Source organism: Puma concolor, chromosome B3 (assembly GCF_028749965.1).
Source record: "Puma concolor isolate L17-30 chromosome B3, mPumCon1.1.hap2, whole genome shotgun sequence".
NCBI classification, from domain to species: domain Eukaryota; kingdom Metazoa; phylum Chordata; class Mammalia; order Carnivora; family Felidae; genus Puma; species Puma concolor.
In genome coordinates, this window is record NC_141672.1 from 88,439,187 (window position 1) to 88,466,089 (window position 26,903).

Here is a 26,903-nt window from a genome sequence, read left to right on the forward strand (position 1 = left end):
ATTTTTTTATAGAAATAATTTGAAGGTGTAGGACAATGGTATCTTTCTGTGCAGAAGACTTCTCTTTATTTGTCCAGGTTTCTGCATATGCTAGTGATCCAGAATCACCTCAGTCCAATTTAAGTTTTGGCAACGTTCAAAGCTGCGTTGCAAACCCTTCAAAGGCTATGTACTTCTAACTCTTTTATTCCTGTGTTTTAGCCCTTTGGGTTTCCAGCTCAAGTGGTGTTCTATAGGGCAACTGTGGGTGGGATCTGGACTCCAGTCTGGGTTTCTCTAGACCAGTGAGGTTGTCAAGGGAACTGCTCTGAGTCATATCCCCTCAAGATCTGGCAAATGACCTCAGAGGAAAAGTGTCCCCAGATGCTGGCCTCTTTTCTCTGGGCTTTCATCTTCGCCCAGTATATGGCCAGAAAATTTTTAATATCTGGGTATCCCTCTGTGCCTCAAAACGTATGTCTTTAATATTACTTGTCCAGATTTTTCTAATAGTCTGTACTGGAAGGATTGATTTGTGTTTTCTCACTTACCATTACCACAATTTTTAAAACTTTTTATTAGAATTTTGAACACACACAAAAATAGGCTAATATAATGAACCCCCATGTAATCATCACCCAGTTACAGTAATCATTAACCCCTGGCCAGTTTTGCTCTACTTATATTCCTGTCTACTTTCCCTCATTCTGTGTTGTTTTAAGGCAAATTGTATATGTCACATCAGTTCATCTATAATATTTTAGTATGTAGCCCTAAAAGATAAAGATTAAAAAAAAACATAACCATAAAACTAATTATAACATCTAAATAATAATAATTTCTTTTTTATTTATTATTTTATTTCATTAAAAAATCTTATTTTTTAAATTTTAGTTTATATCCATTATAGTTAACATACAGTGTTATATTAGTTTCACGTAATGATCCAGCAATTCCATACATCACCCAGGGCTCATCGCGATAAGGGTACTTACAATCTCCATCACCTATTTCACCCATCTCCCCAACCACCTCCCCTCTGATAACCATCAGTTTGTTCTCTATAGTTTAAGAGTCTGGTTTTTTTGGTCTCTTTTTTTCCCCTTTGTTCTTTTGTTTTGTTTCTTAAATTCCACATATGAGTGAAATCATATGGTGTTTTTCTTATTTCACTGAGCATTATACTTCTTAGCTTCATCTATGTTGTTGCAAATGGCAAGGTTTCATTCTTTAAAAAAATTCTTTTAATGTTTATTTATTTTTGAGAGAGAGAGAGCGAGCGAGCATGAGCAGGCAGAGAGAGGGAGACACAGAATCCAAAGCAGACTCCAAGCTCTGAGCTGTTAGCACAGAGCCTGACCCAGGGCTTGAACTCATGAACTGCGAGATCATGACCTGAGCTGAAGTTGGATGCTCAACCAACTGAGCCACACAGGCACCCCAAGATTTCATTCTTTTTTTTTTTATGGCTGAGCAATATTCCATTGTATATATATATACAGCACAATTTCTGTTTGTTTGTTTTTTTGAGAGAGAGAGAGAAAACAAGCAGGGGAGAGGGGCAAAGGGAGGGAGAAAGAGAATCCCAAACAGGCTGTATGCTCAGTGTGGAGCCCAACTTGGGGCTTGATCCCACAACTCCATGTTCATAACCTGAGGTGAAATTAAGAGTAGGATGCCCACTGACTGAATCACCCAGGCGCCCTTATACCACAGTTCCTTTATCCATTCGTCTATCGATGGACCCTGGGCTGCTTCCATATTTTGACTGTTGTAAATAATGCAATAAACAGAGGTGCATATATCTTTTCAAATTAGAATTTTTGTGTTCTTGGGGCCCCTGAGTCACTCAGTCAGTTGAGTATCTGACTTCCACTCAGGTCATGATCTCACGTTTGGTGAGTTTGAGCCCCATATCGGGCTCTGTGCTGACAGCTCAGAGCCTGGAGCCTGCTTCGGATGCTGTGTCTCCCTCTCTCTCTGCCCCTCCTCTGATCATGCTCTCTCTCTCTTTCTCTCTCTCTCTCCCTCTCCAAATAAAGAAACATTAAAAAAAAATAAAAAAAAAAAAGAATTTTTGTATTCTTTGAGTAAATAGTGGAATTATTGGGCCATATGGTAGTTCTATTTTTAATTTTTTGAGGAACCTCCATACTGTTTTCCATAGCGGCCACACCAGTTTACATTCCTACCAACAGTGCACGAGGGCTCCTTCTTCTCCGTGTCCTTGCCAACACTTGTTGTTTCTTGTGTTTTTGATTTTAGCCATTCTGACACGTGTGAGGTGATATCTCATTGTGGCTTTACCAATAATTTCTTAAAATAAAGAAATCCAGGGGCGCCTGGGTGGCACAGTCGGTTAAGCGTCCGACTTCAGCCAGGTCACAATCTCGCGGTCCGTGAGTTCGAGCCCCGCGTCAGGCTCTGGGCTGATGGCTCAGAGCCTGGAGCCTGTTTCCGATTCTGTGTCTCCCTCTCTCTCTGCCCCTCCCCCGTTCATGCTCTGTCTCTCTCTGTCCCAAAAATAAATAAACGTTGAAAAAAATAAAATAAAGAAATCCAGTCAGTGTTGAAATTGCTTTGCTAATTTGTAGCCTAATTGTATTCAGCAATGAGCCAGTGAAGTTACTTTTTTTCCTGAATCTCTGACTCAGTCGTGAAGGCACTTTTTGATTTGGTCACTAACAACCCATAAAGACTTGCTTTCATATCCTTAAGCTCCTCTTTACCTATCTAAAGCCTACCTATTCTGTGACTAAATTCAAGTCTCACTTCCTTCATGGAGCCTGCCCTGGCCACTCCTCTGATCGCCTTAGCATTTATTATCTCTTCTACTCCTATGGCATTTGGCCATATGGTTTTGTATAGTATAACTTCTTACGATTGTAAACTGTGTTTGCATAGGGACATGTGTACTGTATGTTTTGCATGCCAAATTGAGTCTGCTGTCTGGTGGGGTGCATAGCATCTGTTTACCTCAGAAATTTTGTGAGGGCCAAATGTGAGGGAATATAAAATCTTTTCTTATACTCTATGTAGCTAAATTGTAAGGAATTGCTGTTGTTTTTGTTGTTGTTAGCAGAACCACTGTATGAATTCTAGACTATATTTTCTGTGAGGGCAGAGACCTGTGGTTCCAGAGCCTATCATAATGCCTGACAATAGGCTTCCAATAAATATTTGTGGATTTAATTTATTATCTTAATGAATTTAGTCAAGGTCTCTTATTCTTGTCTATCGAATTATATAAAATAGGATAAAGTTAATGACCTACAGGAAGAAGTTAAACTTTATCAAACATTTTATTTATTTTGTTTTTTCCTCCCTCACAAATCTGATAGGTTTATCTCAACATGTAGTTACCAACTATAAGCAAGTAATTCAACTCTTGGAGGAGGGAATAGCAAACAGGTAACAGGTTTATTTGTTGCTGTCCTTCTTTCAGCCTCATTCATCTTTCCTGTGTTCTCATCTCCCTTTTGGAGTATATGATTATACTTCTCTCTGTAGCTTCCCACATTCACCATCAGGAGACCTTTCTCAGAACAGTAATGTACCCAGCGGAAGGGGCAGTAGCTAAGATTTCATGCATTTCTCACTAGTAGATAGGCTGGAGTTTGTTCTGGATATAATAATATTAGGCAGTAAGCCCAGAGTTACTCTGTGCTTTGTCTTATAATACACAGCTTTTGCTATTTTGACTAAAGAAAGATTCTTGCCTGCATTGTTCTTTCTGTAGGCTTGATAGAGATAAGAACCAGTATAGTTTAAAATGTTTCAGAAAACCATTTTTCTTCTAGTTTGATATATTTGTAAAGGATACCTAAAAAAAGACTGTTTTGAATCTGCTATGAATAAGTGCTGTAGACTCTCCTAAAAGCTATTGTAAATTGTGATAACATTCCATATTGTTGGTTACTAGGAAATACTGAGACTGTTACTAGTATATGCCTGAAAGAACAGACTTTTTTACCTGGGAAAAATGTTGGGATTTAGTCTTCTATTTACCCTATTAATAGCATGTCCAAGTTAATTGACCATAAAAGAAGAACTTTATTTTTTAATTTTTAAATGTTTTACTCATTTTTGAGAGCATGCTAGCAGGGGAGGGGCAGAGAGAGGAGGACAGAGGATCCTAAGCAGGCTGTGTGCTCACAGCTGTGAGCACGATATGGGGCTTGAACTCAAAAACCCTGAGATCATGACTTGAGCCAAAGTCAGATGCTCACCTGACTGAGCCACTCAGGGGCCCCAAAAGAAGAACTTTAAGTTTGACATTCTACTCCTTGGGTTTCATGGAACTATCCTGGAGGCACTTGACTCTGGTCTTCAGGATACCCTGTGTTCCTTGATCTTTAAGTATCAGGCTTCACTTTTTCCTCTTTATCCTTGAATCATGAGACCTGTCTTTGGAGTTTGACTCTTCTTCCATTCCCCAGCTCCTCTGAGAACAGAAGTCAGTAAGATGGTCTTAAACTGAAACATGATTGACTTAGATTTAGATGAAGGGAAGACTCTTCTGACTTTAAGGATTAATATTTCAATGAATTCTAAAAGGGGTTATGCATTCCACCTTGCTTAAGTATGACTTTGACATAATTCAGGATCTCATTTCAAATCCCTTTCTGACACTACAACATTAATACTTAGTGTTTAATCACGTTTTACTTTTTCTTTGAGGCTTCTTCAACAAGCTCTCTATTTCCTCTTGTTTTCTTTAAATGGGTCTATTTTGGGGATATTCTTCCAGGTTGGCGACACTCTAGTATTCCCCTTTTCAACTCTGATTTTTGCTGCTTTTGCTTAAAAATGTCCTAATGTCCTAATGTGGTTTAATATGACGCTACACTGCCTTTTATTCTCAGATATCCATACCTAGAATGCTGCTTCTGCCATCTTTGGACTCCTCTCCTAACTAAACTGGACTAAATATGGATGTTTTGTGATTCTCACCTGTGAACCTCGACACTAACACTTTTTGTGTTCCCCATGGATTCTTAAGGATCCACCATGCATAAACAATACCTATCCTAATTGTCTTCCTTTATGTACACAGAATCACAGCAGCCACTCATGTTCATGAAGCCAGCAGCAGATCCCATGCCATCTTCACTATCTACTATACACAGGTTGGTTACCCCTTTATTTGCTTAGATTTCTTCCTTTCTCAGTCCCTTTTGACGGCTTTCTTGTCTTTTCTTACTTCTTTTCCTTTCTTCTTACCTTTCCATTTACAGGTCCTTCACTGTGATCTAATGTCACAAGGAGGACCTACATACAATCTACTAAGCTCTACACCAGAAAGGGTGGAGGCAGTTTCATAAAAACTAATCAAAATATCTTCAACTTATATTTACTTTTAACATTTCAAAGCACTTTTATATTTATGTGATCAATATGAGCATTTAAAACAAGCAAGGGGCACCTAGGTGGTTCAGTTGTTTAAGTGTCCAACTCTTGATGTTGGGTTAGGTCATGATCCCATGGTTTGTGGGATCGAGCCCCATGTCGGGCTCTGCACTGGCAGCACAGAGCCTGCCTGAGATGCTCTCTCTTCCCCTCCCAACTCTCTCTTCCATGTACTCTCTCTCTCTCAAAATAAATAGATAAACATTAAAAAGATAAAACAAGGAGCGAGACTGAAATAAATATAAGCGTTAAAATGAAAAGGTTGAAGATTTACTTCTATTATGATGGAGTAAAGAGATCAACAAATCCTATCCCTCAAAAGCAACTCTAAACCTGATCAAAACTGTCAAAATAACCATTTCTCCTCTCTAAAAATAGACCAGAGTCATATAATAAACCACACATTTGTTTAAGAAAACTACCAAATTGCAGGTAAGAATAGTACAAACCTGTGGTGTGTTGCCTTAGGCTGTTACTATCCCCACCTGTCTCTGTCAGTGAGGTAGTTGAGTGAGGGAACAGAAGGCCATGAAAGCCAGCACCTTTGTTGCTACCGCTGCTAGAGGAGTTCACATGATTTGGACCTTTTTCAAGTTAGAGTGGTGCTCTTGATGGCAAGGAACAGGAGATCAATAGCTCCCTTAAGACTGAGGTTGTGAGTCTGTTTCAGGCAAGAAATGAACTGGCAAATTACCTGGGGATTTAACAGGAAGTTCTGGAAGATGATGCAGCCATAGCAGACTTGATAAGATCTTCACATATCCTGTATTGAACAGAACCTAAACCTAAAACTGAACTTTTAATGCATTCCCCAGCCCACACATAGATCCATTAACAGAGAATAGAGATTTTATTGGCTCAAGATGCTTGATTATAATTTATGACCTGTATTTTGTTGAATACTTAGCTACGTAGACACAGAGTGGCCCCCAAAAGGCCAAGCTTAGAGGTAAAAACAACTAAAGGAAAAAACTGAACAGAGAATTCTTTGGCTATATATTGCTGGGGAGGCAGATTTTAGAGATTTTTAGCCTAGGCAAGTTACGAGAGAAACCCAACAACCACTGCCACTTTCAAGGGGAAAAAAAATAACAGAATTCAGAGTTGTTACAGTATGTTATCTAAAATGGCTAGTGTTCGACCAAAAATTTAGACATGCAAAAGCAGGTAAGAAACTACAACTCATGGCCATGGGGGAAAAAACAAACAAACAAACAAACAAACAAACAAATAAACAGTAACAGTCAGTAGAAATTGATTCTAAGTGCTCCAGATGTTAAATTGTTTAATGATGCCAGTGGCTCTAGAAAATTTCAATAAAATCCTAGAAATTGTTGTATAAAATGGGAGTCCCAGAATTGAGCTGTATAATAACTGAAACAAAAAAATTTACTGGTGGGACTCAAGTAGATATGAGATGGCAGAAGAATTACTGAACTTGCATACAGACAAGTAGAAATCAAACATTTTGAAGAAAAGAGAGTAAAAAGATTAAAGAAAAAAGTACAGAGCCTCACAGACCTGTTGGACCACAGCAAATGTGTTAACTTAAGTGTAATGGACATCCCAGAAAGACATAAGAAAATTTTGAAAAATAGTGGCCAAAAATTCCAATATTTGTTGAAAATCATTAATGTACAGATAGAAGTATTTTGAAATCTCTGAGTAAAATAAATATAAAAAGATTCATACCTAGACGCATCTTAGTCAAATTATTGAAAGACAAAAAGCAAATCTTGAATGCAGCTAGAGAAAAATGACTCAGGATATATAAGAGAACAATTACATGATTAATGGACAACTTCTCACCAGAAATATTGGACCCCAGAAAACAGAGTACTGAAAGAAAATAAAACTATCAACCAAGAATTCTCTATGCAGCAAAACTAACTTCCCAAAATTAAGATGAAATAAGAACATTCCTAGATAAAAAAGAAAAGAAAAAAACCTCCAGAATTTATTGCTAGCAAGCCTACCTTACAGGAAAACCAAATGAAATGTTTCATGCTGAAAGAAAGTAATATCAGTAACCTAAGTCTACAAGAAGAAACGAAAAGTTTTGAGGACAGGAAATATGTGGGTTAATATAAAAAGCTACATAAATATATTTATTTTTTCTTCTAATGTTATTAAAAATAAGATTGTATAAAACAATAATTATAATGCTGTATTATAATCACTATACATTACATACATTGTCATACATATTGACACTAATAGGACAAAGGAGTAGGAAGGAAAAGGAGATCTATTCAAGCAAAGTTTCTATATTTATAGGAATTAAGTTAGTATTGTTTTGAAGTTGATTGTGATAAGTTGTGATGCATGTTGTAATCTGTAGAGCAATCACTAAGAAAGTAGCTAAAAAATGTAATTCAAAAATCAGAAATTTGGGGCTCCTGGGTGGCTTGGTCGGTTAAGCGTCCGACTTCGGCTCAGGTCATGATCTCACGGTCCGTGAGTTCGAGCCCCGCGTTGGGCTCTGTGCTGACAGCTCAGAGCCTGGAGCCTGTTTCGGATTCTGTGTCTCCCTCTCTCTCTGACCTTCCCCTGTTCATGCTCTGTCTTTCTCTGTCTCAAAAATAAATAAACGTTAAAAAAAAAAATTAAAATCAGAAATTAAAATGGCATACTAAAAATAATTATTTAACACAGAAAAGGCAATGAAGAGAGAACGGAGGTGTAAAAAATATATGAGATATTTGGAAAATAAATAGAGTAGAAATAGTTTTGAACACATCAATAATTCCATTAAGTGTGATTGGATGAGAGTATAAATTGTCAGATTGGATAAAAACAGAACTCAACTATATGTATGCTGTCTACAAGAAACAGCCCTTAGAGCCAAAGATACAAGTATGTTGAAAGTAAGGGGATAGAAAAATATACACCATGCAAATAGTGACCATAAGAGACTTACAGTACTATGTTAACGTCAGGCAAAAAATAAATTTTAAGACAAATACTATAGACAGAAAGGGACATTTAATAATGATAAAAGGTCTGTACATCAAAAAGATGTAACAATTAGGGGCGCCTGGGTGGCTCAGTTGGCTAAGGGTCCGACTTTGGCTCGGGTCATGAACTCATGGTTTGTGAGTTGGAGCCCTGCATTGGGCTCTGTGGAGCCTGGAGCCTGCTTTGGATTCTGTGTCTCATTCTCTCTCTGCCCCTCCCCCACTTGTGCTCTGTTTCTCTCTGCCTCTCAAAAATAAATAAATGTTAAAAAAAGAGTTATAACAATTATACATGTATGTGCTTCCAACAGTAGAGCTCTAAAATATAAGAAGAAATAGGAGAAATAGTTCAGTTACAGTAGTTGGAGATTTCAGTAATCCACTTTCAGTAATTGGTAGAACAACTTGGCAGAAATCGGCAAGGATATAGAAGATTTGATCAACATTATTAACCAATGTGACCTGACATTTAACACTTAACATCTACAGAATACATTTTCTTTCTTTCTTTTAAAGTAAGCTCCACGCCCAAGTGGGGCTTAAACTCCCAACCCTGGGATCAAGAGTCAGATGCTCCACCGACTGAGCCAGCCAGGCGCCCCTAGAATACATTTTCTAGTGCACCTAGCCCATTCTCCAGGATAAACCATATATTGAATAAAGCTAAAGTATGCAGTTGTAAGATAAATAAGTTCTGGGGATGTAAAGTACAACTTTATGACTAGAGTTAACAATGATAGATTATTATTTGAAAGTTGCTAAGAGATCTTAAAAATTCACATCACAAGGACAAAAAAATTGTAATCGTGTGAAGTAATGGATGTCAAAACTTATTGTGGTAATCATTTTGCAATATATACATATATCAAATCATTGTTATACATCTTAAACTTATGCAATGTATATCAATTATATCTCAATAAAACGAAAAACAAATTATGGCACATTCACATTTAATGTTCTCTACCTTACAAAAATGATACATCAACTAATCATAATATGTAGGACTTTAGTTGGATTCTGATTCAAAGAAACTAAAAAAAAATTGAATAGGAAATTTGAACAATGACTAGATATTTGATGCTCTGAGGAATTGTTGATAATGTTCTAGGTATACCGATGGTATTGTGGTTGTGTTTTTTAAGGGTTTTTTAGAGATGCATACTGTAATATTTGCAGTTGAAATTGTAGTGATGAATTGACTTCACAATAATGCGGGTGGTGAAATAGTGGGGATATAAGCAAAGTGGGCCTGGCCATACATTGACAGGTACGTGAGAACTCATTATACTGTTTTTCTACTGTCCTATATGTTTGGAATTTACCCTAATAAAAATATTTTTAAGGTAAAAATAAAAGGCTAAGACAGTGTGGCATTAACATTAAGATAGACAAATAGATCCATGGAATAGAAGGGAGTCCAAAATAAATCTATGTACAGGCAACTGCCTTTTCACAAACTTGGCAAAGACAATTCAGTGGAGAATGTATAATCTTTTCAACAAATGGTGGTAGGGCAATTGGATAGCTATATGTTAAAACAAAACAAAAAAAAACCCCTACAAAACCAACAAAACAAAACAAAACCCACACCAAAACCAGAAGAAAACAACTGTAATCCATACTTTGCACTTTATCCAGAAATTAACTCCAACTAGACCATAGATATAAATGTAAAGCCTGAAACTATTAAATTTGAAGATAACTTGGGAGAACCTTCGTGATACTGGAGTAGGCAAAGGGTTTTTTGATAAATTGAATTGAACAAAAGAACAAATTGAAATTTGCAATTGGTCAAAATTTAAAACGTTTCTTTGAAAGACATTATTAAGAGAATTTTAAAAAAGCCACAGATAGGAAAAATATATCTGTAAAACATACCTGATAAAGGACTTGTATCCATAATATATATAGAACTATCTAAACTCATTGTAATAAGAAAACAACTTACAACAGTGGGCAAAAATTTTAGGCCAGCACTTCACTAAAGAAAATATATAGATGGTTATCAAGCCCTTGAAAAGATGCAGACATCATTAATCATTAAGGGACTGAAAGTTAAATGAGATACCACTATCCACCTTTTAAAATACCTAAATTTATTTATTTTTAAATGTTTATTTATATTTGAGAGAGAGAGAGACAGAGTGCGAGCTGGGGAGGGGCAGAGAGATGGGGAGACACAGAATCTGAAGCAGGCTCCAGGCTCCACAGAGCCCAATGTGGGGCTTGAACTCACGAACTGTGAGATCATGATCTGAGCCAAAGTTGGACACTTAACCGACTGAGTCACCCAGGCATCCCTAAAATACCTAAATTTAAAAGAGTGATTGTACTAAATCATGACCTGCTATGTAGGAGCTGAAGTTCTTGTCAACTATATTACCAGTTGGAATATAAAATGGTACAACTTTGGAAAAGAATTTAAACATGTATCTACCATATGATCCAGCCATTCCATGCCTAGCTATTTTTCCCAAGAGAAAAGAAATGGTATGTTTGTACAAAGACTTGGACTCAAATATTCATAGCAGCTTTACTTGTAATTGCTCAAAGCTGGACATGATCCAAATGTCAATCAAGAGGTGAAGAAGGGATAAGTTGAACCTGATATATTCATATAATGGAATATTACTCAGCAATAAAAAGGAATGAACTCTTGATACATACCTCAACACGGATGAATCTCAAAATAGTTATGCACAGTGAAAGAAGCCAGACATTGTATAATTCCATTTGTATGAAATATACTGAGAAGACAAATTTAAAAATTTTTAATGTTTATTTTTGAGAGCGTGAGCAGGGGAGGGGGAGAGAGAAAGGGAGACACAAAATCTGAAGCAGGCTCCAGGCTCTGTGCTGACAGCTCAGAGGGGCTCAGATCCATGAACCACGTGATCATGACCTGAGCTGAAGTTGGACAGTTAACGGACTGAGCCTCCCAGGCGCCCCTGAGAAGACGAATTTACATGTAGAAAATTGATGAGTGGTTGCCTGGGGAAAGGGATAGGAATGGAGATTGTGTTCTGACTTGGGGGAACTTGGGGAGTTATTGGAAATGTTTTAAAACTGGATTTTGGGGGACCTGGGTGCCTCAGCTGTTTGAGTGTCTGACTCTTGATTTCCACTCAGGTTATGATCCCAGTATTGTGGGATCAAGCCCTGTGTCGGGCTCTATGCTGAGCGTGAAGCCTACTTAAGATTCTCTCCCTCCTCCTCTCCCCCTCTTTCCTGCTCACACATGCTCGCCCTTTCTCTCTCTAAAATGAAAAACATCCCCCACCCAAAAAAAACCCTCCTGGATTTTGGCGATCGATGCACAACATTAAAATGAAACAACAAAACCCTACACTTAATTTTTTTTTAAAGGAAAAATAGTTTTTTTCTTGAGAGCTGGATGCTCCTGAATTGAGAACATAGGTAGAGTGCTTGCCCTAGTAAGTGAACATGCTGTGACTCCAGTTGGGGGCCCTGCACCTGCTGTGGATCTCTACTGATGAGAGTCAGTCCCCAGGAGGGGAGTCAAGCATTTGCCTGCTAAATTGTACTAAAATTTCTGGTACCTCTGAAAATTGTGCTCAGAGGACCTCATGGGGATTTGCCCACTGTGGAAGTCCTGCTCTATTTTCTTTTTTAAAAAAATTTTTTAATGTTTATTTATTTTTGAGAGACACACACACAACATAAGCAGGGGAAGGGCATAGAGAGAGGGAGACACAGAATCCGAAGCAGGCTCCAGGCTCTGAGCTGTCAGCACAGAGCCCAACATGGGATTCAAACCCATGAACCGCAAGATCATGACCTGAGCTGAAGTCGGACATTCAACTGACTGAGCCACCCAGGCACCCCCCTCCTTTTTTTTTTTTTTTTTTTTTTTTTAGTTTTTGTCCTGCTCTATTTTCAATGAAGTAAGGACCCAGAGCTTACTGATTGACTTATCAAACTTTGAGAGCTCATCTGGTTCAGAGCACATTCATATACAGATTTTTTGAGTGATTTGGATAAAAATCCAGAATATCACCTTGTTCAGGGAGGGTGTCTAAGGGGGAAATACTACACTTTTCCAAATGACAAGCTTTAAATGTGCTTTCTTCCTTAGGCAATCCTGGAGAACAACCTCCCCTCTGAAATTGCTAGCAAGATCAACCTTGTGGACCTAGCAGGCAGGTAATTAGGATTTCAGAGCCAAGGGGAATTAATCCCTTGACCTTGTTCTTGCCCATTTTACAGGTAATAAACTTGTTCCGCCTTTTCCACATATCAGTCATCCTGAGAAAATTACAAAAGAAACAAATTGTTGAATGCCATGTTAAGAAATTATAGTTTTCTAGGGGCTGCAAAATCTCCGATGTCAGGGGTTATAAATCTTAGCTGCTTATTTTTTTTTTTTAATTTTTTTTTTCAACGTTTATTTATTTTTGGGACAGAGAGAGACAGAGCATGAACGGGGGAGGGGCAGAGTGAGAGGGAGACACAGAATCGGAAACAGGCTCCAGGCTCTGAGCCATCAGCCCAGAGCCTGACGCGGGGCTCGAACTCTCGGAGTTCGAGATCATGACCTGGCTGAAGTCGGACGCTTAACCGACTGCGCCACCCAGGCGCCCCTTTAGCTGCTTATTAACATCACCTGGGGCCTTTAAAAATTCTCAGTGCCTGGGTTTCACCTCTGATCAAATAAATAGCATTATTAGTGGGACCAGAGGCAGTGCAGACGTCAGTAGTTTTTGAAGCTGCCCAGGTGATTCTAGTGTATAGTCAAGATGAAAAACCACTGCTCTAAGTGGAAGTAACCAGTTTAGTACACTTTTTTTCTTTGACTTAATATTGGTTTCATGCAGCCTATCATTACTGGAAAAAAAAAAAAAAGAAAGCAAGCTTATAAAAATACCATAGCATAGAGGAGAAGATACGACCTTCTAAGTATTAGAAGAAAGCATGGATTGTAGTCACATGTATATTCAGAGAGAAGAAAGTCTTCTTTCTTCTGTGGTCACACACAAAAGTGTGAGATGAGATAAAGCAAATTTTCTTATTTTAAAACTGTTAATTTATTACTATGGTACATCATTCCCTTAAAAATGAAGTGTTTTCTCTGTCAGCTGCAACTCTGGCATTTTGGGAGAAAAAAATGAAATGCTCTCTGAAAGAAACTATATCAGGCACCTGGAAGTGTGAATCTTCAATATTTCCCATTGACTTAAAAAAGAAATTTAAAACAATTGACAGATAACGACCCAGATACCATAAAGCCATTAATAGGTGAAATTAAAACAGAGATTGGGCAGATGTGAGTATATGAAAAATCTATGCTAATATCATTACTGTAAATGAGCATTAGTTAGCTGAAAGTGCTCTGGCAGCCAAAATAAAAATGTAATGAATTATTTGATTTCTATTGCCTGAGAAGTGGAAGAATGCCAGTTGGTTACAAGATGGTAATACTTTTTCGGGCACTGAATTCTAAAAAGAATTTAACATGTGGGCTTCTTACAAAATGTACAACATAATGGATAGTGTCTTTCAGCAGTATTAGAAGGACAGTGTCTTCCTGTTTGTTTTTCTTCTTCTTTTCATTGATTATTTAGTGAAAGAGCAGATCCCAGTTACTGTAAGGACCGGATTACTGAAGGAGCCAATATCAACAAGTCTCTTGTGACTCTGGGAATTGTCATCTCCACTTTAGGTACTTTGCTGATAGACTGGATCATCAGAGTGGGAGGGAGACTTTGGAAAATAACTCCTATATTTTCATCTTGTCAAGCTGGGATAGACATTTACAAGGTTCTTTTTTTATAAACTTAGCTTCTGGGTGAATATCGTAAAAATTGATACTTGTCTGTGATTGAGAACACTATGGTCATCCTCCCATCCCTCTCGTTTCAAAAAGAGAGGAGACTGAAATATCATGTGACTCAGATACTCCATGTCATGAGTCCAAAGTCTAATTCAGGGTTCAAACTTGTAGCATCCTATCATATGCAGAGAGGGATTAGGAAGTGTGATACTTAAATTTGTGTTCTCCAACCAGTGTTTTACTGCGTGTGTTTCATGATTCCTTTTTCCCTCCACTTTTATTATTTTTTTGTCTTTAAAGCCCAGAATTCTCAAGCATTCAGCAGCTGCCAGAGCCTCAACAGTGCAGCCAGTGATGGTGGTGACAGTGGGATCCCTAGCTCTCCTTCTGGGACAAGCAGTGGAGGGGGGCCCTCTCGGAGGCAGTCTTATATCCCATACCGGGACTCCGTGTTGACCTGGCTGCTGAAGGACAGCCTTGGCGGCAACTCCAAAACTATCATGGTTGCCAGTGAGTGGGATGCTGGAGCTGGTTCTGTGTTGGGACTGGTACTCTGCCTCAGAGAAGGGGCCATGACCACCTGCTTCATTAAGGGTCTCATAATACAGCATGGACGATAGCAGTAAGGCAAGTGGTTACAGGCTGGGTCGGAAGGGCTTGGTGTCGTTTTTAACTTTCTCCTTCTACCTCAGCTGTGTCTCCTGCACATACTAGCTACAGTGAGACCATGAGCACACTGAGATATGCATCTAATGCCAAACACATCGTCAACAAGCCTCGGGTAAATGAGGTGAGACCTTTATTTGAAGTCCTGGTTTGGTATTGTTTACATTAAGTTCTTTTTTTTTTTTTTTTTTTAATTTTTTTTTTTTTTCAACGTTTATTTATTTTTGGGACAGAGAGAGACAGAGCATGAACGGGGGAGGGGCAGAGAGAGAGGGAGACACAGAATCGGAAACAGGCTCCAGGCTCCGAGCCATCAGCCCAGAGCCCGACGCGGGGCTCGAACTCACGGACCGCGAGATCGTGACCTGGCTGAAGTCGGACGCTTAACCGACTGCGCCACCCAGGCGCCCCTACATTAAGTTCTTTTATTCTCTCACTGATTTCTTTCTCCTTACAGTCACCTCAACCTGCTTGACCTTCTCCAAATAAAGAAAGAGTGAAATTCTTTGTTTCAGAGTCATACCCTTCTCCCATATCTTACTGAGTCCATTTCGGTTGCCTTTTTGAATAGTTTATTTTAGATACTTCTCTGAGGCCATCCCTAGTGTACCACTGCCACCTTAAGGGAGATCATTTAAAAGTTTCTGTGTTTATTGCTTTTATTTTGAGTTTATGTTGATGTATGCTTCTGTTTTATATCTTTTCTTTTTCTTTTTTTTTTTTAAGTTTGTTTATTTTGAGAGAGACAGAGACCGTGTGAGTGGTGGAGGGGCAGATAGAGAGGGAGACAGAGAATCCCAAGCAGGCTCTGTACTATCATTGTGGAGCCTGACAAGGGGACTATCCCCATGAAACCACAAGGTTTCATAACCTGAGTTGAAACCAGGAGTTGGACGCTTGACCAACCGAGCCACCCAGGCACCCCTGTTTTCTTTCTTTTCTATGCAAACTGCAGTGATTTCTCTGTTTCGGGCTAAAAGGGGCTTGTAAGGAATTTAATAGTTTTGAAAGTTGATTAATAATGAAAAATTCCTTATCTTTGCAGTTTCAGTGAAAAGTTTCAGGGCAGGAATCATAAACTGGTGGCTAGACCTTTATAGCCCATTTATGAACTGTTTTAAAAGGCAATGTAATTAAGTAGGTACTAAATTCAGTCACACTATAGGAAGGCCAACATCTACCACCTATTTGTGCTGCTTTTTGGGTTACCTGTCAACCTCCTGCTCAAGGACACTGATTCTCATACTTTATCAGAATTAACTCCTTGAGGGTTGGTTAAACCACAACTGGGCTCTGGCCCTCAAGAGTTTCTGATTCGGTAGGTGTTGGTGGGGGGCAGAATTTGCATTTCTAACAAGTTTTTAGGTAAAGTTGATAGGGTTCTGGGATCATACTTTGAGAAGACTGCCTCAGAAGTTACTCCAAAGGAGTAAACCACTTTTTCTGAACTAATTGTCTGTTTTATTTTAAAGCTGGTTGAGGCCTGATATCAATCAGTGGTGACCAAGTTTTTTATGTTTCAGGATGCCAATATAAAACTGATCCGAGAACTCAGGGAGGAGATCAGAAGACTAAAAGCCATGCTGTTGAGCTTCGAACTGGTATTCAGGCAATCGGAACTTTTCTGTACACAAAACCTGCTTTTCTTCTGCATGGAAGCTGAGCTCTGCTGCATTTTGTGCTTTCACTTAAGTGACACTTGTAGAACAGAGTCAGGAACAAAGACAGGACTTAGATTACTCTGATTACCTGAGTAGTTTCGGATGGGGTGGGCATCATCAATATATCATCTTTGCTGTCCAAAGGGCAATTGCCTGAATGGCTGTTATTCTGTGTGTAGGAGGATTAAGAGAATGGGCCCCTCCAGAAGAATTTCTTTGAATTTTCCTTCTTTGTACCAAATTGATCCCCAATATTTAAGCTTCTGATTTGTTTCTGATTTTAATGATAAGGTCGTTTTTTTTTTTTTAATCTGCCCTTCTTTTCCTTCATAAGAGTAAGGGTGAGACCCATGAAGCACATCTTTCTCTTTGTGCAGAGAAACTTCAGTTCATTGAATGAGGAAAAGGATGAGAATCTGAAGGAGCTGGTTCTCCAAAATGAATTGAAGGTGGGTTTGTTGGGTGGACTCATTTGTGGTTTATATCACCCTGGTAGTGGGTCTCATCTCCTTCCATTATTCCTCAGTCAAGACTGCTCCCTCCTCAGGACGGAGAGGTTCTATCTAGTTTAGAGACAGTTGTCTCCATTGAGCCTTGAGTGGGGAGTGTGTTTGCCTTAGGGGATGGTGACTGGCTTTCTTTGTTTTGTTCTCTTAGGGGTTCATGATAACTTCCTTTGGATAGGGACAGTAGCCTAGAAAAAAAAAATATTTTCCAGTCAAAAAATCAACTAACTGACATGTATTTGTTGAGTACCAAATAGGTGCTCAGCATGATGCTTCCAGAGATACAAAGAAGTTCCTTCCCTCAAGTGGCTTGCAGTCTAGTTGGAAACACACTTAGAGAATGGTTAAATGAAATGAACTATACGAGTTATATGAAAAGAGCTTAGGGAAGGAAGAAATCAATATGGCTTGGAATTTTCAGTGCAGGCATCACAACGCTGGAAGCTAGAGAAGTTGAACTAGACCTTGAAAGATCAGTGGATTGTGTTAGATAGGGAAAAAGGGGTATGACATTTTGGGTGAGGGTGGGATAACATAATAAAAGGCATGGAACCAAAAGAATGAACTGGTGTGGGAGGCCACGTGGAAGCACAGAGTGTGAGGAAGACTGAGCTGGCGAGAATAGGTGCTCATGGAAGAGAGTAGTGGAGGTAATGTTAGGGCCAGTTTAGGAGGTTTGAATTTGACATACACAGGATTAATCATGGCTTCTTGAACCAGGTTGGGCGACATAATAATGGAGTCTATTGGTGACATTTAATATGACAGTTGTATGTAGGACTAATTGAAGAGAGGGAAGACTGGAAGCAGACGAACCAGGAAAGAGACTGATTTTGTGACCCTGTGAACGTGAGGACAAGACATGTGGGGAGGTTAGGTTACATGGTGATTCCTGGAGACATTTGTGAGGAAGAAATGGCAGGCATTGTTTGGTGACAGGTTCGATTTAGATACCACAACCAAATGTCCCAATTCCTGGTATTCTGTCGCCTCATCCTTATCCATTATAAAGTATCCTGGCTATGTCAATATTTTGTTACCCAGACTAAACTTTAGGACTACATCATGCATCCAGATATCTCTCAAAAATTCTGTGTTTAAATATATGTTCTGATTTTTGGTTCAGAAAATACCACCCCTGTGTATATAAGAGATGAAGGACAGAGTCAAAATCACTCCGTTATACATTCTGGCAGACCTGGACTCGACTCTGCCACTTGCTGGCCTTCTGACCTTAGGCTTTGTAGGGGTAGGTGATGAAAGCCAGCCAGAAGGGGTACTTCCAGTTACCTGAGCCAGGCTGGCTAAACTGTAAGCCACAATGCACTGCTGCTCACCTCTGCTGGGTCCTAATCCAACCCAGCTCTTCGCAGTACCTGGTAGTTTCACTCTTTGCAGACTTCAACTCAATGATTATAATGTTAAAAATGACATTTCTAGGGTACATAAAACACTTGTACCTAAACTTGGTATACTTTGTTTTTTCTCACGTTCTCTGTTTATGAAAAGTACTTAGCTGAATCCAGGTCCTTTTCCTGGGCTTCCTCAGTTCTTCCATTCCCAGGATAACTTTTCTGCCTGGACATTAATTTCCACCAAAAGAAGAAAAAAAAGCACCTTATACTCAACATTGTTCATTCACGTTCCCCAAATGGCCTTAGCTTAAGGCCTGTAATTTGCTATATTATATATATTTAAACTCTGTTCCTGATATATAGTAAGCCCTTAGTATTTTATTGTTGTTATTACATGTTCTTTTAGACCAGTTTCTTATAGTCTTCTTTCTACCTGAGGAGATTCATCTTGATGCTTTGTGTATCTTTGAGCCTGATACAAGCTTATATTAGGATTTGAGGTTCTACACCTTGAGAAAGAAGTGTTAGGTCATAAAAGGATTCCCAGTATGGATCACATAGAAGAAGGATGGGGAAAGGGGAGTTGTAAACATACATGTATGAATAACATCTCAAATAATAAAACAAAATAACATTTATGGCATTTTTTCGAGTTATAAAAACAATACATGTTTGTTGAAGAAAACTTTAAGAATACCCTTTACTGAGGGAGTTTATAAAAGTAACTCTTGCTTATTGAAGAAATTTTGGAAACAGCTCACATAGGAGGTGCAAGGGCCTATGTGGAGCTTTGAATAGTAACAGTGAAGAAGGTGAGGAAGGAATGCCATGAGGAATCAGAGCAGGATGACTTCTGACCTTATGTCTGCTCCGTGGACCGTTGGGCATCTAAAACTGCCTCCTGTCTCTCTGCAGATAGACCAGCTGACTAAAGACTGGACCCGGAAGTGGAATGAGTGGAAGGCCCTCCTGGAGCATTACAGAGTGGACATCAACAGGAGGCGGGCTGGAGTGGTCATTGACTCCAGTCTGCCACACTTGATGGCCTTGGAGGATGATGTACTCAGCACAGGAGTCGTGCTGTATCACCTCAAGGTGAGCAGGCTGGTGCATTGCCTCATTCCCTGAGCCACTGGCTCCAGAGTCAAGGAGGGAGAAGCCAAATGCAGTAGCCATGCATCTACGAATTGAGTCAGATGCCACAGAGCTGTGTTCAGGTTTGCCCTCTGGAAAATGGGCTAGCCAGCCAAGGGTGATTGATTTGTTTGCTTTTGTATGATTAGAGCAAAAAACTGGGAATCAGAACAATTACTTGTTTTTCTCTGGCTGCTACTATTGCTCTTATATAACTTACTTTTGTTCTCTGTGATTTAATTTCATCATTTTAAAGTAAGAATGATGCTGCTTGTATTCCTTTTCTGGCTTCCTGAAGCACGGAGGTGCAGGCATGGAGGTAAAATCCTAACCTTGAAAAGCGGTTAGCACTCCTGAGCTCTGCACATACAAGCTGCTCACAGACAGCTTTCAGAGGCTAAAGAGGGACTCAAGATCTGAAACAGTTTCCTTCTCGTATCTCCCCACTCCTCAACCTCCTGCTTCTCATTACTAGGTTTGCCAGGGAAAGAAGAGAGGCAAATGAAAGTAGATATAGATGGCTTAAAGAAAGCATGAGGGGTGTGGCACCTGGGTGGCTCGGTTTGTTGAGCATGCCACTCTGGATTTCAGCTCGGGTCATGATCTTGAGGTTTGTGGGTTCAAGCTCCACAACAGGCTCTGCACTGATAGTGCAGAACCTGCTTGGGATTCTCTCTATCCCTCTCTCTCTGTCCCTCCCCAGCATGCGCTAAGTAGATTAAAAAAAAAAAAGAAAAGAAAAGAAAAGAAAAAAAAAAAAAAGCGTGAGGAAGACCCCAGAGCGCTGGTGGGCCAGCAGGGTGGGGCAGGGCAGGGCACAACATGCAGCCATCTGGAACAGTGGAACAAACTCCTGCCTTCCAAGAAGGATCTGGATCACCTGGTTCTTTGTCACATGGAAGCAGGTCCTCATTTCTAAATGAAGCATTTTGAGATGTAGTGCCCAATGGTAGTCATTCATACCCTGTCCTCATCAAAAGTATTTGTCCTCCTATAAAAGGACATTCCCTGTGGATGACAGAACATACTGTATGTGGCCAAAATCCCTACGCTCACTGAAAATCCAGTCTTCATTCTCCTAATTGTCCCCAGCTGCCGTTTGAAAGGAACAGGGCTTATGAGGGGTATGTAACACTGCTCTCATCCCTGGAGAAATCAGGCTCCTAACACTGCAGTGTATATGGTAGCGAAATGTTAGCAAAGCTCATCCTGTTTAGAAAGTCTGTGTTCTTAGGATAAGCCCTCAGGGAAGTTGTCAGAAACTGAGCCTCTCAGAAAGTTAAAGTAGCTTATTTTCCGACACACAGAGTATAAATTAGCTCTGTGAAAATGCCTCAGGCAGAAGCTGTTACCTAAAAAACAGATTTGAATACCAAAGGCTGTCTATCAATCCTTCTATTAGAACCATAGGGAGAGGTTGGAGGTCAGGAAGAGACCAGTGGATTGAAATGGTTAATATTTGAACAGAAATGATCTGATGTATTGAGTGGATGTGGAGTGAGCAGGTGAAGCTAGACGTCATGTGGTAGAGCTAAGTGTGGCAGCAGAGGATTAAAGGACATGACTCAAATTGAATCAGAGAGGAGAGGTGAGCACAGGCCTCATCTGAATGTTGGGAGCGCTGGTTTTCAGTGTGGGGTCTGTGCACACTGAGGGTGGTCCCCCCTCCTAGATGCATTCCCAGTGAACCTGGGGGGTGAGGTTTTAGTCTAGTTCTAATCCTGGCATTTCTGCATTTTTTCCCTTTTTGTTGGTTTAGATCCTATTTTGGGTAATGGTATAGCAGTAATCACTCAAGAATCTCTGTATTTTTGTTTGCTTTCCTAACTTGGTTACAGACCTGTCACGAATCTCTAGCGTTGCTCTGGAAGCTCTTTTCCCTTGGGTCACCTTGGGAAGTACCTTGGATGGACAGAGGGAAGGGTGAGTGGAGCACAGGTTACTGGTATCCTGGACTTCATCCTCATGCTGTTCGCTCTCCCTGCATAAAGAAACAGAGGGGGCAGTAAGCACAGCTATCATCTCAGTCCTTGTTAAATGAGATGCCTTTGTGTTTTTCTTGGTAGTTTCTTCCTTGTAGATGTAGAAGTTGTGATATACTGTGAGGAATGCATTTCATCATCAGGACTGACCCTGAACCCAAGGGGTCCTGACCCCTTTTCCTCGATTTTGTTTGATGGTATTTGTGGAGGCCAGCATCCATTTGTTTGTGTGGCTGAGCAGGAAAGGCTGGGCTCTGGCTGTCTGGGGGTGCTGGGAAGCACAGTGAGGCCAGAGTCTCATTCATTGCTTCTAAGAGGCTGCCTTCTCACCAGCTATTTTTGGGGAGCTGCAGGGACACCCCCCTTCTGGCTGCTGACAGTGAAAACAGGTGGGAAACTCTCTGGTCACTTCCAGTTACGAGGGAGGTGGTATGGTGAGGCTGGACAAGCATGGGCTCAGGCCCAGAGAGACCTCAATTCTAGCCATGGCTCTCCTATTTAAATTTTTTTTTCTAATAAATTTTTTTAAAGTTATTTATTTATTTTGAGAGAGAAACAGACAGTACAAATGGAGGAGGGGCAGAAAGAGAGTGAGACACAGAATTCCAAGCAGGCTCTGCACAGTCAGCTTGGAGCCTGATGTGGGGCTTGAACTCATGAAACCGTGAGATCATAACGTGAGCCAAAACCAGGAGTCAGACATGCTTAACCAACTGAGCCACCCAGGTGCCTCTTAAAATATTTTTAATGTTTATTTATTTTTGAGAGAGAGAAAGACAGAAAGAGAGCAAGCACAAGTTGGGGGAGGGGGAGAGAAAGAGGGAGACGCAGAACCCGAAGCAGGCTCCAGGCTCTGATCTGTCAGCACAGAGCCTGACGCAGGGCTCAAAAGTCAGACTACAAGATCATGACCTTTAACATTTAACCAACTCAGACGTTTAACCGATTGAATCACCCAGATGCCCCAGCCATGGCTCTCCTATTTAGTGTATAGGCTCCCTGAGCAACTTTCCCCATCAGCTTCAGATTCCTTATATATAAAAGGGGGATAATGAGTACATTTTAGGTTGCTCAAGGATTAAATAAGAGATGTCTGTAAAGCACTCACTGCAATGCCTGGGACATAGTGGATGGTTATTCGATACCTGATAAATATGTATCTAAACTCAACATCCTTGTTGTCATAGTGCTGCCTTCTACAAACAGAGCTATGTGTTCTTAAAAGAATTGCTATAATCCAAGGGCCAAAAGGCCCTGTTTTCTACTAACCCAGTAATTTGTTTATGCTAACTCCTTTTTCCCCTCCTTACACTCTCTTCTAGTCCTTTTTGATTCTAGACATGCTTTTCTCCCATTTGTGCTTTACCCTTCTTAAAATCTGGTATCTCTCAAACTTCATTTGTGGACCAAGAAGTTAAAAATCTTGTGCTCCATACATCTTCGTAAAATATGTGTCTCTTGGAGACTAAATGGACCAAACTTGGACCACACCAACCTTAGTCCCTAGAGAAAAGCTCTGCCTTTGCGCCCTCTTCCTCGGACTGGAGAATATCTGACCGACAGCCATGACTGTTCCCTAACATCAGGCCATGGGACAGAAAGGAGTTTGTCAACACTAGTTGACTTTGCAAAGAGCTGGTGCTGCTTTTTTCTGTATTTTTTGCCCCTGCCTTCTCAGGAGCTTCCTGGGCTGCTGTGGGTGGGCAGAGCAGTCAGAACAACCTGGACCAAAGTTGAGAAGTGTGTGGGAAAGGCTGGGGTGGGCATGGGAAGACAGTGATAACACTCCACCAGGTGGGTTCTGCTTTGGGGGCAGGCTGTGTCCCTTTTTATTCTCATTTAAAGGGCTTTGTTTTTCCTTTTAGGAGGGGACAACAAAAATAGGAAGGATTGACTCAGATCAGGAACAGGACATTGGTAAGTGATAGAGCATCTGGGTCTGACACTGTGGTGGATACTCATGCCTGACTGGTCTCTTTAGAGGAACCTGATGATGCTCTGAGAGGAAGGAATCCTTGAGGATCAAGGGGCTATTACTCTTTTGTTGCTACATTGTGGTGGTTGTTGTGTGTCAGGGACATGATAGGAGGAGATCCACACCATGGGAGAATCCAGATCTGGGTGGCTCTTCCTCTCTTGTCATAATGTATGATCTTCTAGATGTGGATTCTGATCTCGCAGAAATGGTGTTTCCCTGGGTTGTTTCCCCACCCACGTGACCCCCATCTCTTGTGTAGTTCTGCAGGGGCAGTGGATTGAGAGAGACCACTGCACTATCACGAGTGCCTGTGGGGTAGTCATTCTGCGGCCTGCCCAGGGGGCCCGCTGCACAGTCAATGGCCGGGAGGTCACTGCCTCCTGTCGTCTGACCCAAGGTAAGACTGTTTATAGCCCTGTTTATACCGGGATAAGTGATGAACTAGCTTCCTTCTCGTGGGCCAAACCCACAGAACTCAGTGAAGCAGGCTTTAAACATGGGATACTTATCCTCTGCACCCAGAGATCTGAAGATCTGAAGATTTCCTAATACCATCCTCTTCCCAAGGCCCCAATTCCAGGTCCCAAGGTGGAGAATGACTCTCTGAAATCTCTACCTGTGTTTGCTAGCTCTGTGTCCTTGGGAAAGTCTCTGGACATCAATTTTCTCATCTGTAAAATGGCGATAAGAGAATTGTTGTGAAGACTGAATGAGTTAATTTGTGTAATGTTCTTAACAGTATTCTTGTCACCTAGTAAATACTCATTATCACTATTACTATTACTACTATTATTAATCTGTTCAAATTCCATCTTTCCTTTGACGCTAAGCTTACATTCCCCCTCTTCCATGAAGCATTCCCTAACTAGTCCACGAGGAACTCATTTTGCTTTCCCTCAGAATAGCAGAACTCCTCCTGTTCATTTTGTTAGTTCAGTACATATGCTGTGGGATATCCAATGAATACATATCTTATTGACTCACCTAAGTTATAAGCTTGTTGGGGGCAGGACTTTGTCTCTCAGAAGGGCACCCTGCACATAATACATACGGAGAACGTGAGCTGTTGGTTCATTCTCCCCTGTCTCTGCCACAGGAGCAGTCATAACGCTGGGGAAAGCACAGAAGTTCCGATTCAACCACCCAGCAGAGGCCGCTGTCCTGCGGCAGAGAAGGCAGGTTAGTGTGCTGTGTTTTCAAGGTGACTGCCAGCCACCCTGCTCCTTTCAAAGGGACAAGTTTGAGCTTTATCTGGTTCTCTTGGGGTGGGGGTGGTGATAGCAGCCTTACCGCGCTCATTCCTCGTTCCCAGGTTGGAGAGGTTGTCGGTGGCAATGGCTCTTTGGAATGGTTGGATTTGGATGGAGATGTCACTGCCTCCCGGTTGGGTCTCTGCCCTTTGCTTTGGAAGGAGAGGTGAGAAACTTGTGCTCATTTTGCTATGGAACCTACTGTTCTTACTTCTTAGTCTATTACAACATGGAGCAGGGAGGAAGTGAGTATAATAGCCAAGCTCTGAACGAGGCCTGGTCTCAACCAACTTGTGCAAGTGATGGAATGTTACTGAACTAGCTGCTTAGCTTCTAGTTGGCAGGGAAGCAGTCTTAGCCCTCATTCATTTCCTGTTTGTTATTACAACTTCCATCATCACTGAAAGGAGTATATATCATTTGATGTTTCCTGTCGCCAGTTTCTTCTGTCAGCAAGATTTGAACATGACATGTTTGTACATAACTTTGAGACTGCTTCTGAACTTACCTCCCCATGTGCCCCTTTAAATTCTGGCTGGCCTGTGTGTGAGGTCACAAGGTGTGTCAACTTTCAGGACTGTGGCTTCCTCTGAGTTTTTAAAGATAGTCTGTGACTGAGAATCTTTTCTTTTCTCAATACCAAAGGGTCCAGAACTACACATAAGAGGGTCAGGAACTCTCAGAACAATATGAAAATATCTTGGCGTTCTGCCCTCTCATACCCACTTTGCCTGCATTGTGATCGTGAAAACATGGAATCAAAGTTTTATATGTGATTGGTGGCCACTACTTTTCTTCTTCACAGTCCTTCATCTATTTCTCCACAGAATCCCCTTCCCAGATCTACATGTCTCGTAGGTTTGATACTGTGAACAGTGGTACCCTTCTGGTCCTGTAAGCCAAAGTAGCCTCTTACTTGGGGATGTTCTGTAGAAAATGTCAGCAGGACACCCACTGTCTGTGAGACCACTGGTGTTGGGAGGCTGCCCAGCACTGAGGCCAGGGTTCCTGGGAGATTATGATGGCTATTTCCCCTGGTTCCTTCCAGGGAATCTAGCTGCTCTTTTCTTAGGCCAGGAACATTTGCTGGCAGCTGATGAAAAGTCTTGGTCTGACATTGGTGGTGAGGGGTGTTGGATGTAGGGGCAGAGTGCTGCGATGCATGAATAGCAGGCAAGTCCTCACATGTGGGCTACTGAGGATGGAAGGACGAGGCACCAGAGTCTCAGGCAGGAGGACTCCAGTGTTGCGTGACCGGGGGCTCTGTGGGGTGACAGGGAAGGTGGGAGAGGTGACACAGCTGGAACATATCAAGGCCAAGGTGGAGTAAGGAGCTGCTGGAGCTCTTGTTTCATGAGAGTACAGTCATGAGAGGAGGTCTTGTCTTAGGTAAGATTTCTACTGTGGGAAGACGCATTGGAGATCTGTCTTTCCCAGAGTTCAGAGATTTACAGAGAACAGCTCTGCAACTTAATGAGCTGTGAGGTTGAAGAGTTATCTTGGAGTTGGATAAAGCTCCTTGACATCCTGGAATTATGAAGTAAAAGCTTTGTGGCCTTAAGCAAGTTACTGAGTCTCTGAGCCTAGTCCCTCACCTCTAAGTAAGGATACTACCATTTGTCTCTGGGAGGTCCTCATGATAGGGTTTGAAAGAGCAAGTGCACGTGGAGAGCTCTGCCTTCTGCCTGGCACTCCCAGCCCCGCTGCTGAAGGCCCTTGTGCCGAGCTGCCCAGGTACATAATCTCCCTTTTGTTTTCCTGTCCTCCCACCTCATCTCAGCTGACCCATCCACCCTAGAGAACACTGGTCTTCTCCTGCCTTTTTTTTTTTTTTAACTTTTATTTATTATTGAGAGACAGAGAGACACAGAGCATGAGCAGGGGAAGGGTAGAGAGAGGGGGAGACACAGAATCTGAAGTAGGCTCCAGGCTCCGAGCCGTCAGCACAGAGCCCGACGCAGGGCCCGAACCCATGAACCATGAGATCATGACCTGAGCCGAAGTCGGACGCTTAACTGACTGAGCCACCCAGCTGCCCCCTTCTCCTGCCTTTTAAAGGTCTTCTCGGGCTCTCTAGCCCCAGAGGCACTGGTGTGACCTTTCAGTAACATCAAGAATGCACCCTTTCATTTGGAGAGGACAGAGAGGGATTGAAGAATCAAGGCCTCTCCCACTTGCTGCCTCCAGTCTTTAGCACCAGCTCCAGGAGTCCGTGGGCTGGGCTGGTCCTTC

General features: G+C 41.2%; 1 protein-coding gene and 1 long non-coding RNA gene across 15 annotated transcripts in view; one reads left to right on the forward strand and one right to left on the reverse strand.

Annotated features, from left to right (window-relative positions):
• The window catches only part of STARD9 (StAR related lipid transfer domain containing 9), a 121,302-nt gene that overhangs the window by 61,048 nt on the left and 33,351 nt on the right, over positions 1-26,903 (forward strand). For 10 of the 14 annotated variants that reach the window (XR_015252605.1, XM_086710475.1, XM_086710471.1 and 7 more), the window contains exons 8-20: positions 3,321-3,390; positions 5,036-5,108; positions 12,445-12,512; positions 13,931-14,028; positions 14,440-14,649; positions 14,832-14,929; positions 16,329-16,406; positions 16,844-16,915; positions 19,243-19,422; positions 23,309-23,360; positions 23,681-23,818; positions 24,518-24,600; positions 24,734-24,837. Coding sequence is in view for 13 of the 14 variants with exons in the window: in XM_086710475.1 (XP_086566601.1) it covers positions 3,321-3,390; positions 5,036-5,108; positions 12,445-12,512; positions 13,931-14,028; positions 14,440-14,649; positions 14,832-14,929; positions 16,329-16,406; positions 16,844-16,915; positions 19,243-19,422; positions 23,309-23,360; positions 23,681-23,818; positions 24,518-24,600; positions 24,734-24,837 (1,324 nt within the window). In the remaining variant the exon portion in view is untranslated. Of the gene's footprint in view, positions 1-3,320; positions 3,391-5,035; positions 5,109-12,444; positions 12,513-13,930; positions 14,029-14,439; positions 14,650-14,831; positions 14,930-16,328; positions 16,407-16,843; positions 16,916-19,242; positions 19,423-23,308; positions 23,361-23,680; positions 23,819-23,976; positions 24,601-24,733; positions 24,838-26,903 lie in introns of those variants that run through there. The other 4 variants (XM_086710476.1, XM_086710479.1, XM_086710484.1 and 1 more) reach the window with 3 other exon arrangements.
• Positions 17,020-24,568, reverse strand: LOC147580188 (uncharacterized). The gene is made up of 3 exons (XR_015252607.1): positions 24,406-24,568; positions 24,038-24,092; positions 17,020-17,160 (listed from the first exon to the last, which is right to left on the reverse strand). It is a non-coding gene; the product is annotated as an uncharacterized LOC147580188 (long non-coding RNA).